The 11,871-nt window shown below is 41.0% G+C and overlaps 2 protein-coding genes across 6 annotated transcripts in view; both read right to left on the bottom strand.

Moving 5' to 3' along the window:
- Nucleotides 1-4,604: 4,604 nt before the first annotated feature.
- On the bottom strand, nt 4,605-8,419 carry LOC144031074 (potassium channel, subfamily K, member 16-like). Of its 2 annotated transcripts, none has more exons than XM_077537785.1 (6): nt 8,291-8,419; nt 7,851-8,081; nt 7,186-7,300; nt 6,942-7,108; nt 6,707-6,875; nt 4,605-5,881 (listed from the first exon to the last, which is right to left on the bottom strand). In XM_077537785.1, the coding sequence occupies exons 1-6, from the start codon at nt 8,411-8,413 to the stop codon at nt 5,673-5,675; spliced, it is 1,014 nt and encodes a 337-aa protein (XP_077393911.1). In that variant the 5' UTR covers nt 8,414-8,419; the 3' UTR covers nt 4,605-5,672. The 2 variants fall into 2 exon arrangements, with proteins under 2 accessions (XP_077393911.1, XP_077393913.1); XM_077537787.1 differs by having other exon boundaries at nt 7,851-8,118; nt 8,291-8,414.
- Nucleotides 8,420-9,984: 1,565 nt separating this feature from the next.
- Nucleotides 9,985-11,871, bottom strand: part of kif6 (kinesin family member 6) — a 43,366-nt gene continuing 41,479 nt past the window's right edge. For all 4 annotated transcript variants that reach the window (XM_077537781.1, XM_077537782.1, XM_077537783.1 and 1 more), the window contains 2 exons: nt 11,752-11,867; nt 9,985-10,129 (listed from right to left, as the gene is read on the bottom strand). In XM_077537781.1, coding sequence (XP_077393907.1) covers nt 10,113-10,129; nt 11,752-11,867 — 133 coding nt within the window. In that variant the 3' untranslated portion in view covers nt 9,985-10,112. The remainder of the gene's footprint in view (nt 10,130-11,751; nt 11,868-11,871) is intronic.

Raw genomic sequence — 11,871 nt, 5'->3', positions numbered from 1 at the left:
TCTGCATAGATAGAACACATAATTTATTTGGTTGACTTTCACTGGGAACATGTTATGGGAAATTTACTTTAAATTTGTTTGCAAAGTAAAAAGTTGGTCCTTAAAAGTGAGAAATTACACAACCAACTTCTGTGAGTTGCCCAATACGCATATAGCTGAGCTCATGATGAAAACTTTTGACCTTATTCTTGTTTCAGCCTCAATGTATTAACTAGCCGCGAGCTGTCACCATGAAATCTGTGTTTGGATGTCAAGTTGCGTCTTTAAAATATACAATGAATGACAAAGTTCCAATTGTCCCTCTCATAAAGTGCTATTGTGCTTGCGTGTGTGAAACGTGGAAATGATTAGCACCGTTCTGCCCACGCATGAGTCCTGAACCTGAACTGTGGTCAAGCGCGTTTTCTCTCTCGCTCTCTCTTGTGCAAGAGTCACTCTCACTCCCAATAGATTTCCCATAACCAAGCAGAGGAGAGGAGGGGAGAGCCACACAGAACTATGTCTTTGCCTTTTCTGTCCTCCTCCACTGTTTGGAATTTTGCACTTTTCCTCACATCTCTCCCATTCTTCTTTCCCCCTCGCATGATTTGCGGCCTTTGGCATATTGTCATTTTCCATTCTGCCCGCCATCTGTCTTTTTAAACATTGCTCCTCCTTCACTCACTCAATTAGATAAACAAACGATGAGAGTTTGTCCCTTGGAAGGTCCAATTGTGACCTTTACAAGCATCCAGCAAGTAGCATGCACAACTTTCGTCTCTTCATCTCTGTCTGTATGTTACAACTGACCAAAGTTGTGGGGAAACAATTTCAGAAGAGCTGACGCTCCAGTTTCAGTTCCCTTTGTGCTGTTGGTGCAATACCACCACCTAGTGGAAGGAGTGCTTATTACAGCCCAGAAAAAGGCCAATTTATCTGATCGTAGAATTCAAAATAATTTTAAAGCATAAAAAATTGCAAGGGAATACAGGGCCTCACTCGTGTGAAAATTTGTGCAACCTTAGTCAAAAATAGTAAAGTAAAATTAAGAATAACATTTGGGAACTTTGTTTTTTCTTACAATATAGCAATTGCATTCTCAAAGTTGTTGTCTTGTAAGAATACTTTTTTTTTGTTTTTTCCCCCAACATTTTTAAATATCGAACATAATATAATGTACATTTCCTCAAGATTGGAAGATTTTTTTTTTTTTGCCATTCATGCACCTGCAAATCATGTCCATATGAACAAGGAAGTCTGCGTTTTCTACTTTACTGAGTTGGAGGCGGCCTCTTGACCTCGTTTACCCCCTCCAAGTGTTTGTCACAGCTGAGGCTCTCCTGTTCATCCTGCTTGTAACCTCCCCACCACTGTTTGGCGTGCGTGTTGAGCCTTTCCAGGATGTCAATGGATGACAAGCGCCAACCAGGCCAGGCCGAAGAATATCCATGAGAATATCCATGTTTTTTTTTTTTTTAAGTGCTTTCATTTGTATTACTACTGACGAACTTATTTGTGACCACGATGGCAGCAAACAGAGCTGAGCTGGTGAATTTCCAGAATCTGTCTGAGGTGCTTATTGCCTTTCAAACTCAGCTCCACTTGAGACGCATCTTCAATAACCAGGAGTGGGGGAAAGAATAACATCAGTCCAAAAACCCCCAAATGCTTGCAGACGTGTTGATATTTGTCTTCTTTGGGTTTGCGCTGTAGGGTCACTTCTAAAGCACTTCTAAGAACTCAGCAGTCAGTGGCTTACACAACAGTCATCATCTCTGTGTGAAATACAAACAGAAAAAAAAACAACAAACAGGCTTAACATCTGCAGCCTTGTGATCTACAACGTATATCAGCAATGATGCAATACAACTTTCTCTAATCTTTTGAAAATTACAACAGTAACTTACTGTCTATTTATCATTCTGGGTACTTTGTACTTCTAGTCCCTGATTTTGAAAACCGATATCTGCAGCCTAGTTTGTCCAAATTTACTTTTTCAACCTGCATGGATGGAGTCACAAAGTCAAAAAGACGCCAAGAAAGGTCAAAGTGCAATTCTTAGTTAATTAAAGGAACTATGTGTAAAAGTTCACCACGAGATGTCACTATAAAATAGAATGCAGCCAAAGTTCATCCAAAAGACCGAACGAGCCGGATTTCGCCGGCGCAACTAACAAGGGCGGCTAGGGGGAGTTCGTCAGAGCCATTATAGACCAGAGTGGCTAATAAAGGATCAACTAAAGGATTGTGTTCTCTTTGTCAATTTAAAATTTTAAACAAGAAATAGCAAATAGGAGACCACACTTTCCTGTTCATTGGAGACAGCAACACTGCCTCCTCATGGCCGGTGGAGGAATCGTCCGTTAGACACAGGTGAATGAATATCTGTTGTTTGTGTGTGAATATCTTGAGATAGCGCCCCCCCCCCCAATCCGCAAATGCAACTCACAAGCAGAACTGAAATTTTACAAACGTTAAATCATGATAAAACGTTAACAACCACATGTGAAAATAGCGGATATATTTGTGAATCTCAAAAACGTGAAAATCAACAATTTGCGTGAAAATTGCTGATGTGATATATTTTTTTTTAATATTGAAATTAATAGTGGGTTTTTAAAGATGCATTGTGTGGTTTAAAATGTTAATGTAAAAGCTTTTTCTACATCATACAAGTTCCACCAATGCTGTGGATGAATACAAAGAGCTTTTTGACTTTTTAACGGCTAGCAACTTCTTCCCTTCACTGTGGAGTGTTCGGGGCAAACACGCCGCAGTTTCTTGAGGGTGATGTCATGCTCGTCCCTGTAGACAAAATTGGGATGTAAATTGTGGAAAAAAGGAAAAAAAAAAAAAAAAGAGGCCCACAAAGTGGAAAAAATAGATTCAAGAACATTAGGCAATGACATTATGTGGCTACTTATATGAACAATAAATATTAATACACATGAATGAGAGCAGTGCAGTGTACAAGTGGTTAGCACAGTTGAGGTTTGATTCTTGGCTGGGGCCTTCCTGTGTACATCAACATGTTCTCCCCATGTTTGTGTGCTTTTTCTCTGCATGAGTTTGCCGGCTTTGTCCAGTATTTGTGCATGTTAGAGTATTTGAATATGTGGGACTTGTTTGAGTGAATGACCCACTATTACACAATCAGTGCCTCTTTCTTTTTTTTTTCGTGTCAACCTCATATGTCTTGCCAGACTAGTTTCTGTTCCCAGATAAGATGTTGATTCCGCAAATGATAGGAAGCGAAAATTAAAGTGTCACAATGAAAGATGTGTTTTGACTTGGCAAGAGCATTTCGTTTGGCCGCTACTGTGAGTGAAAACTGAAAATTGAGAGTAAAACCGTGACGAGCAGTTATTCTAGCTGTCATCGTCACCAAAGCAAAATTTCCTTTTGGCGAGGATGTGCCGTAAATAAAACTCAAGGATGTGGTGCGCATTTGGAAGTGAATGATAGTTGAAATGTGGCCCAAGGGCTCAACTGCGAACAGGACACGGTCAGAACTTTTCAGCCTATCACTTTTCAATATGTGCGACACGCTGTAAATAATAACTGAGCGGCCATCTTGAGGTATTGCGACAATTACATGCCCATTGCAAATGAATATGATGCTTCATTGAAAACTAAACGCTTTCACAGGCTCGCTAGGACGCACTGACTAAATAAAGCAGCTGCAGTATGTGGCAGCTTGAAGCTGTAGAATTATACACAAAAAAATGTTTTGCATAGTTACAGCTTTAAAAAAAAAAAAAAAAGCATCTGTTGAAGTATTTTAAGAGGAGACATGCAGTCTGAAAGCAAATTGTATAAACAGCAGCGGTCAGATGGAAGTCAGGTGGTCCCCCATTTAAAACCACGAGGTGATAAGCAATCCTGAAGGTAATGGCAGACTGAAGAATAGAGTCCTTCAAGCATTTGTGGGCAATGCTTGCTTTGTCTTACAAGTGTGGAAAGAGTCAAGTAGATATCATGAAAAGTATTTGTCTAGTTTAGTTTCTTCTATGTGCTTAACGCATCCTTTCATTTTTTTGTATTTTTTTTTTGAGAGAGAGCTCAGAATTGTCTTACCGATTCAACATCTTATCATCATTGCTTTTTTTTTTTTTTGTGTATATGTGCGCACTTGTGTGCATGTGAATTCGTGTCAATTTGTACTCATTAGTTCACCTAAAACCTAATAAAAATCCCATTAGCCTTCACCTTAACCGGACACTTCAAAGTCTCGCCAGAGTCGTGAAGTTCAGAAGGTCAGGAGACCAGAGGAAAGGTCAAAGGAAAGAAAGATGGATCAAAGTGAAATCCAGCACCAAACTAAACAACCCCAGCGACCTCTAAATTCCAACAGATTAAGGAGATCTCAAGAGACCAGAGGAAAAACTAAAGAGAGGAAGTAGGGAAGGATAGATGAAGTAGAGCGAGATCCACAGACACCAGCATCCACTGATTCAACAAGCAGTGTGACGGAGAACTCCAGGTACGATCAGCTGTGGACAACAAGGTGTGAGAGTTGACTGCTCAAATGCAAAGACAAATCAAACATCACATCACACAATCAATCACATCGGAGGCCTGTCGTGCAAATTTGGTGCAGAGAAATGAGATGCCGGACCACAGTATGATGTCAGCTGTGACTATTTGCAGACAAGAAAACCTGACAAATGTCACGTCACGACCACTATTTGCTCGTTGTACACAAACCAACATTTGAGGTGCTACTGCAGAACATTTCATCCTTTAAGATTTCTTCCTGGTTGAAGAAGATGGGCGTGACAAAGTGACACTAGCGTCCATTTTATAAGCAAACACTAAAATGTGACAGGTAAAAGCCACTTTTCTTCTTTTTTTTTTTTTCCTTTCCTGGGGTCACTTTTGCGTGTAATGTGCTCTCAGGCTACCTGGCATCCTGATTAATGTGTTTGCTTTAGATAGCCCAAACAGGCTCGATTCACCGCAGTTTTCCGTCAGCACACAAACACAGATGTTGACTCACATGTTCATGGGCGTGTGGATATACAAAGTCTGCGCACCCCGGCTCAAATGGCAGGTTCTTGTGGTATGAAAAAAAAAAAAAAGCCCAAGTTGAATCATTTTCAAACTTGTCGCCACCACTACAGTACCTATAAACTGTACAACTCAATTGGGGGGGGGGGGAATAAACAAAAAAAAATCACGTGCTTGCACAAGTATGCACAGCCTCTTATTATAAGTGGGTAGTTTTTCTTCAGCTAGAACTGGGACTTTCGACAAGGTGGAAGGAATTATGAACAGTTCAGTCCAATAGTGTCCAGTTGGTATATTACACATGTGTAAGAATTTAAATGTTCAAGTCTTTTGTGTTACAATAAACAGCACATACAGAATAAAACAAACACAATTTCAGTCTATTATAATAATGATAAAACTTACAGAGTAATTCCAACCTTTCTGAGACTTAAACGTCTGTACAAGTGTGTGGCGACGGCACGGCTCATTGAGGTAGACTTAGCACCACATTAAAAAAAATGGGATGTAGAAGGGGAGAATGATTCTATGTGGTATACAGTAATAGGTTCCACATGAAAAGTCTGAAGAGTAAATCAAGTTTCTCTTTGTGGATAAAATAAATCAACATCCAACATCAAATTCATTTCACCAGGTCAATAATCCAACCCCAAAAAAGATCTGACAGAGAGTAAAGTAACCTGTCAGATCTTTGAAGTGTCTTCCAGTTTATTGGATGACACGTCCTCTTCCTCCTCTTGTTTTTTCAAGCCGGGATGAGTCAAGCCGATGACATGCGCCATAATTCGTGATCCCATGCTGAGGATCAGAGCGAGCCAGGCCAAGGCAAAGATGATCCAAATACCGGCCAGGCTGCGGTACAGAGAGATGTACTCCTTTCCTGGGTCGGTCCCTGCGAGAGTACACATCTGCTGAGCATACTTCCATTCAAAAGCGACCGGCACTCACTCTAAAATCAAATCATCGTCTTAAATCAACAATGTGTGTTATTGCTCGCTTATCTTGATGGTATACTGACTTTTTAATAAGCACGCCAGCGTCTCAATGTGTGTCATTGACATGGCAACCACCAATGACCTGCTTTGATAAAGCCTCTGAACTGAAGAGAATGCTTGAAGCAATGGTAGTCATTACAAAAACGGCCAATAGGTGGCAGCAGAATAGACGATATCAACCAGGGCGTGATTATTATCATCATTATTATTATTGTGAATAATGATGACACTTAGCTATATTCTAATGCTAATTGCTGCAAAACTGAAACAGATAGAAATATACTTTTTTTTTCCTGATGAAAGAAGAGCCCCTAATCTTTCTTTTGGTATGTTCCATGTTTCTATATCAATAGAGTACAATATTCTGTGTAATCCAGTAAAACAGCCGGGAGGTTGCTTCAGTGAAAATGGCTGGGAGTTAATGAGTTAATTTGATAATAGCTAAAAGCTAAAGCTAGCTAAAAGCTAGCTTTTAGCTCATTTGGTTGATATATCGATTTGGCTTTAGCCGAGCCCATCTAGAGCTACTTTACAGGCTGGTAGTGAGGCCGTCCACACTGTTTAGTAGACGTTTGGGGCGTGGTTTACTCAAGTTAAATTGTGAACTATGCATCAACGAAATCTACTGTATTCAGGATCTGCCTCATCCAAGATAAAAAAAGAAAAGAAAAAAGGAGCCAAACCCATTTTTTTTTCGTGCTTGTTTTGCGCTCTCTACTCACCCACCACATAATCTCCAAACCCAATGGTGCTGAGGGTAATGAAAGCAAAATAGAATCCCTCGCCAAATGTCCAGCCTTCCACGTAACTGAACAGAAGCGGAGGTATGACCAGGAACAGCAGACTACCGGTGATGAAGAAGGAGCTCACTGCCAGCGCCTCGACAGTTTGCTGCGGAAGCAAACGTAAAGTTGAACATTCCACACTGAGCCCAACAAGTTGATCCTTGACTATTACCTTGTGCGGAACCACAGAGACCATGCCTCGCTCCAGACGACCCAGGTGGATGGTGAGACACTTTCCCAGCTGTTTGAGGAAGGCCAAATTGAGCGGGATGCCGCACAGCGCATAAAAGACACAGAACACCTGACCGGACACAGTGCTGGGAGACAGGTTGCCATAGCCTGTCAAACAAGGGAGGATTTATTTTGTCATTCCGCACAGGTCGGATGTTAAAACCAAGCGCCTGGTAGGCTCTCACCTATAGTTGTGACCACAGTGCCGGCAAAAAAGAAGGCACTGCTGAAATCCCAATTACTTGGATTCGTCGAGTTGCCCGAGGGATTGACGCCTCTTTCCCAGGCATCTAAAATCACCTGTGAATGCATCCATACGTGTTCATTTAAGTATTTTATTGAAACAAAACTAGAAATTTCAACATCCAATGTCAATATGTTGTCAATTATGTATTATCTATCTATGCTAGCGACATATCGTGACAGCCTTAACAAATGTTTAAATAGATAATGCTACAGAAAGCTTTTTACAAATCACAGAGTGCGAGGTCTTAAAAAAAACATCTCACTTATTCCAATCAAGCTTTAATACTTTACAAGTTTGAATTGTTCCAAAAGAGCCACGGTGAACATGTACAAAACATACACAGTAAAAGCCTGTCAACATTGATGGATTGTTGATTTATTAGCTCAGGCAGTTATCTGCTAAGCATTTTATTAGCATGTGCTTCACCCTTTAATGATATTGATCTTTTGCGTTTTTCTTTCCCTCCACAAATGTACTCAATGAGAAAAACAGACCAGTGTCGACAAGCCGTCGACAGGTTGTCTGTTTATCCTCACATTATTGACAAAGTTTTGCGCTACAGTTTTGCGGATTAATGAGACGGGAGCAAAAAGCAAGCCAAACCTGAACAAACTTTTCCAAAGCCGGCCCATCCAGGCAGGTGTAATTAGCCAAGAAATTCAACTTCTCCAGTTGGAAGTGGTTTCGGTTGTTGCTTTCAGCCTCTCGCTCCAGAATCTGGAAAATGATGGCTCCAAATAGCAGGTAGGTGAGGTGGGCCAGAGCCAACAGTACGGTCCAGCTCACTTTGACACGGACCAGCTGGATCCTCGCCATCAAAAATTTTCCGCTAAGCTGCAATTGACACGCCGGCTGACGATCAGATTGAGATCTAAATCGTACGCAAAGGTTTAACGTTAAAGGTCTTGAGTAGACAACATAGATCGACATCTTTGGAGATATTCCATGGAGACTGATGATGCCATTATTGTTGAGGGAAAAAACAAAGCGTCTGAGTTTCTTTAATACAAGTGTTGTTCTTCAGTAACGCCGCATCTTGTGACCTGTAGTTCGCCCTCGGAGCATCCCCACTCATCGCTCTTCCTCTGATTGGACAAAGAAGTCCAGTATCTGGCCGGACATGATTTATGAGTCGCTCGGGTGATGACTAAACATCTCTTCTCCATTAGGCCGACATCTGGACACACACAGAAAACCGTTTCAACCGTTTCTACTAATAAGGAAGCATCTTGTCTGTAGGACAAAAGTTAATCATTCACCCGACGGCTGTCGGCCGCTTAAGCAGTTCAGTAGAGCTGCGCGCTGCAAGGGCACCGGCGACCAGTCGAGTGGAAACCCGAGGATAATGTCAATCTGTCACAAATGATTTCACGCCCTGGTGGAAATTGTCAAAATGATGCAGACTGCTGCCACGGCTTGACATGTGTCAAAGGGGAGTCATTTAATGTCATTATATATGGACAATTTGAAAGCTTCATTTTTTCTTTTCCCGACCACAAAGACGCCTGCTAGAACAATCGTACGTTTTTTGTTTTTTTTTAACCAAATTGAGATGGCGTTAATGTTTATGGTGGAGTAGGAATTAGAAAAGGGTTGACATTTTGGAGAGGTGGACTGAGCAGAAATTGACTGCCAGCCAAAGCGACGAGTTGAAAGATGCGTCAAGATGGAATCGAATGGGTTTCTGTGGCTTTTGAAAACGCATGAAAAGAACGCCAACAATTAGGATAATCATGAAGGATTATGCTACCAGTTCCCACTTGGTGACGGCGACCTATTCAGACTGTAGTCAGCGGAGAGAAACTGCAGCATCCCACAAGCCTGAACAGCATAAAACGAGTGGATGGATGCTATACTTCTTTTTGAGATGGTCTAATACTGTAATTCTGTAGGAAAAGAAAAAAAACTGTTAAGTGACATTCGCTAATGTTTAGAGTAAAAATAACATTAATTTACCAAAGACACACCAAGAAAATGTGATCCAATACCGTCTCTCAATATATTCATTATTTTAGCTAGGATTTGTAGTATTTCAAAACTGCTCTACAGAAAGAGAGGTGCAATATTTGTCCTTTAATAGGAGGCAGGTCTGGACTGCTGGCCGGCCAGTTGAGTACTTGCAAGTTGCAAAACATGCAGAATGTGGCTTTGCATTGTCTTGCTGACGTAAAAGGACATTTCTCGGAGGGCAGCATATGTTGCTCCAAAATAGCTTAATGGCGCCTTCACAGATGTTAGTCACTCATGGGCACCAATCGGATTAACTGTATATGAAGACAATTTATGCGAGATTCTGTATCATAATCACAATCTGATCTCCTATAATTTAATTTTGCTAAAATGAAAAAATAAATCAGTATTACAATAACATCTATTGGCCTATTTTTTTTTTAGTACTTCTCTGGGTGACCCAGAAAAGTGATATTACCTCTTTACAAGTCAATCAAAAGCGAGCGCTATATTACACTTTACTCCTTTTTACAGCTATTTATATCCAGAGCCAACTGACAGTTTGCCATATGTTAATCATCCTTGTGCACATATTAACGCTCAAGAACTTACAACTCATGACATACTGAAGCCAGCTGGCTTCCTCTTGTTGTCTCCCTTCTCATATCTTAAAACAACATTTGTTCAGATCAAATGGCCGACGGGGGCTTTGATTTATATTGCGCTGCTGCTCATTAAGTATACTGGAAGTGACTCTTGCAAGATGTGTGTTGGCACGGAAGCCTTTTCTTGAGTCTATGTTTAGGATCCACTTGTCGTTGCTCGTGTCTCCATCATCGAGAGTCTATCATGTCCAATACGTGTTCCTGCATGAAGGTCAACTTGAGGTCTCATGACTTTCCAGACCACTTGATGTTATTTCTGAAGAGCGCCTGGTAAAGAGAAAAATATTATATAATAATTTGCTCTTTGTTTCAGTATGATTAACCCCACAGCATAAACTCCATTTGTGATTTAAAACCCATTTTATAGGTAAGGACCAATACAAAAGTGACAAAAAAAAAAACCTCCAAGAAAGAAACTTGCTGTGAAAGCACAATCACCATCACCACAAACATGCAAATGAGCCATTTGTCACCAAAGAAATCGATAGTGGAAGGAAAAGCAGGAACGCCTGCAGGCAAATTTGTTTTCCTGTCTGATGTTCTCACAAACTCGCTCCGCTAGCCTGTCTGTGTATGTGAGCTCAGCCTTTCTGGATATCTGGTGGCAAACCGCAAGACACTCAGATCCACTTGAATACCTGCCAAAGCAAGCAGCTACGTAAAAGGTCAATTTGGAGGATTGACCAGGAATTACTCAAAAGACAACAAGAAAATGTGCATAGCTTTAATGTATGATTTTTGGACACATTATGCTGCACTGCCAGAAAAATGATACATCGAATTGGAACTACTCAGATCATTTGTGATGCATAATCAGGCTTATATATCATAGACTACGTATTTACAAGAACATTTGATTACTATATCAGTTGCAGACGCTGGAATAGACTCGTTGCTGCTACCTCTAGAGGGCAGTGTTGATTGTTAAATGATTCCAACGAGACTGTTGGTGTTTCCCAGCCTTGACTGAGCCAATGCACATATTTTGGAATACATTTTATTTGAAAGTACCTTTCGAGCCCCTCAAGGACACTGCTTATCAATAAAACAACAGTTTTAAAAACTGAATTATACAGTGGGACTAAAACAAAGTCAAAATAACAACACAGTTAGAGAGAGTAGGCGATCTTAAAAAGGTGTGTTTTGAGTTTGTATGTGAAAGTTGTAAGAGAGACTAAGATGGAGAGGGTTAGGTGGCAAAGAGTTGGACCCGAGGGTTCGGACTGGAGTGGTGATGTGGAGGAGGACAGACCAGACAGCTATGGGTAAGGTTGAGAATGGCTTTCAAGGTATAAAGGAGCAGCTTAAATTCAATTCTGAATTTGACCGAGAAAGAAGAAAGAAGTGTTTTTTTTTGTTTTGTTTGTGCTGACATGCGCAACAGAGTTTTGGACCATTCAGATGTTATTGAGGGACTTGTGAGCGAGGCTGAAGAGGACAAGAGTGACAAGGCTGGACAAAGATCGAAGCGATCAGGAGGAGGTTGCTAAAGAAAAGCATGGGACCCAGGATAGAGCCCTGGGGCACACCGGAAGTAACTGGGTGGGGCTCTAATGACAAGGACTTTAGCTGGGTGAACTTGTATTTAAAATTTCAAAATGTCAAGGAACACCACAAAACAAAAATGCCACAAAAAGGATTATGAAATAACAATGAGCCCTTCTCAATTGACTCACAATTGGACTTAGTAGATACACAAGTAAATAATACTGTACCTTGAGGTGCTTTTTTTTTTTACTATATAGTGAAAGAGCTTTCATTTGTTCTGCTTGTCACTACACAACGGTGGCAAAGATACGGTTTGCACTTTGCAGTTGGTTCATTATAATTTTTGGACCAATTTATTGTCTCTTGCGGCACAATGATGTGGTTGGGCGTCACTACTCTACCTGCCCTGTTGAGGAGGTTTTGCCGGGCTCTGATGAAGGCAAGGATGTCTGCATCAGCCTGCTGGTCTCCAGTCAGGGGGATAGAAGATGTTGAGAGAGAAGACTTGGAAAGGGCTCTGT

This window comes from Festucalex cinctus, chromosome 12 (assembly GCF_051991245.1).
Source record: "Festucalex cinctus isolate MCC-2025b chromosome 12, RoL_Fcin_1.0, whole genome shotgun sequence".
NCBI lineage: Eukaryota > Metazoa > Chordata > Actinopteri > Syngnathiformes > Syngnathidae > Festucalex > Festucalex cinctus.
Note: the sequence above shows the minus strand (reverse complement) of the source record. Positions and strands in the feature narration are given on the sequence as shown.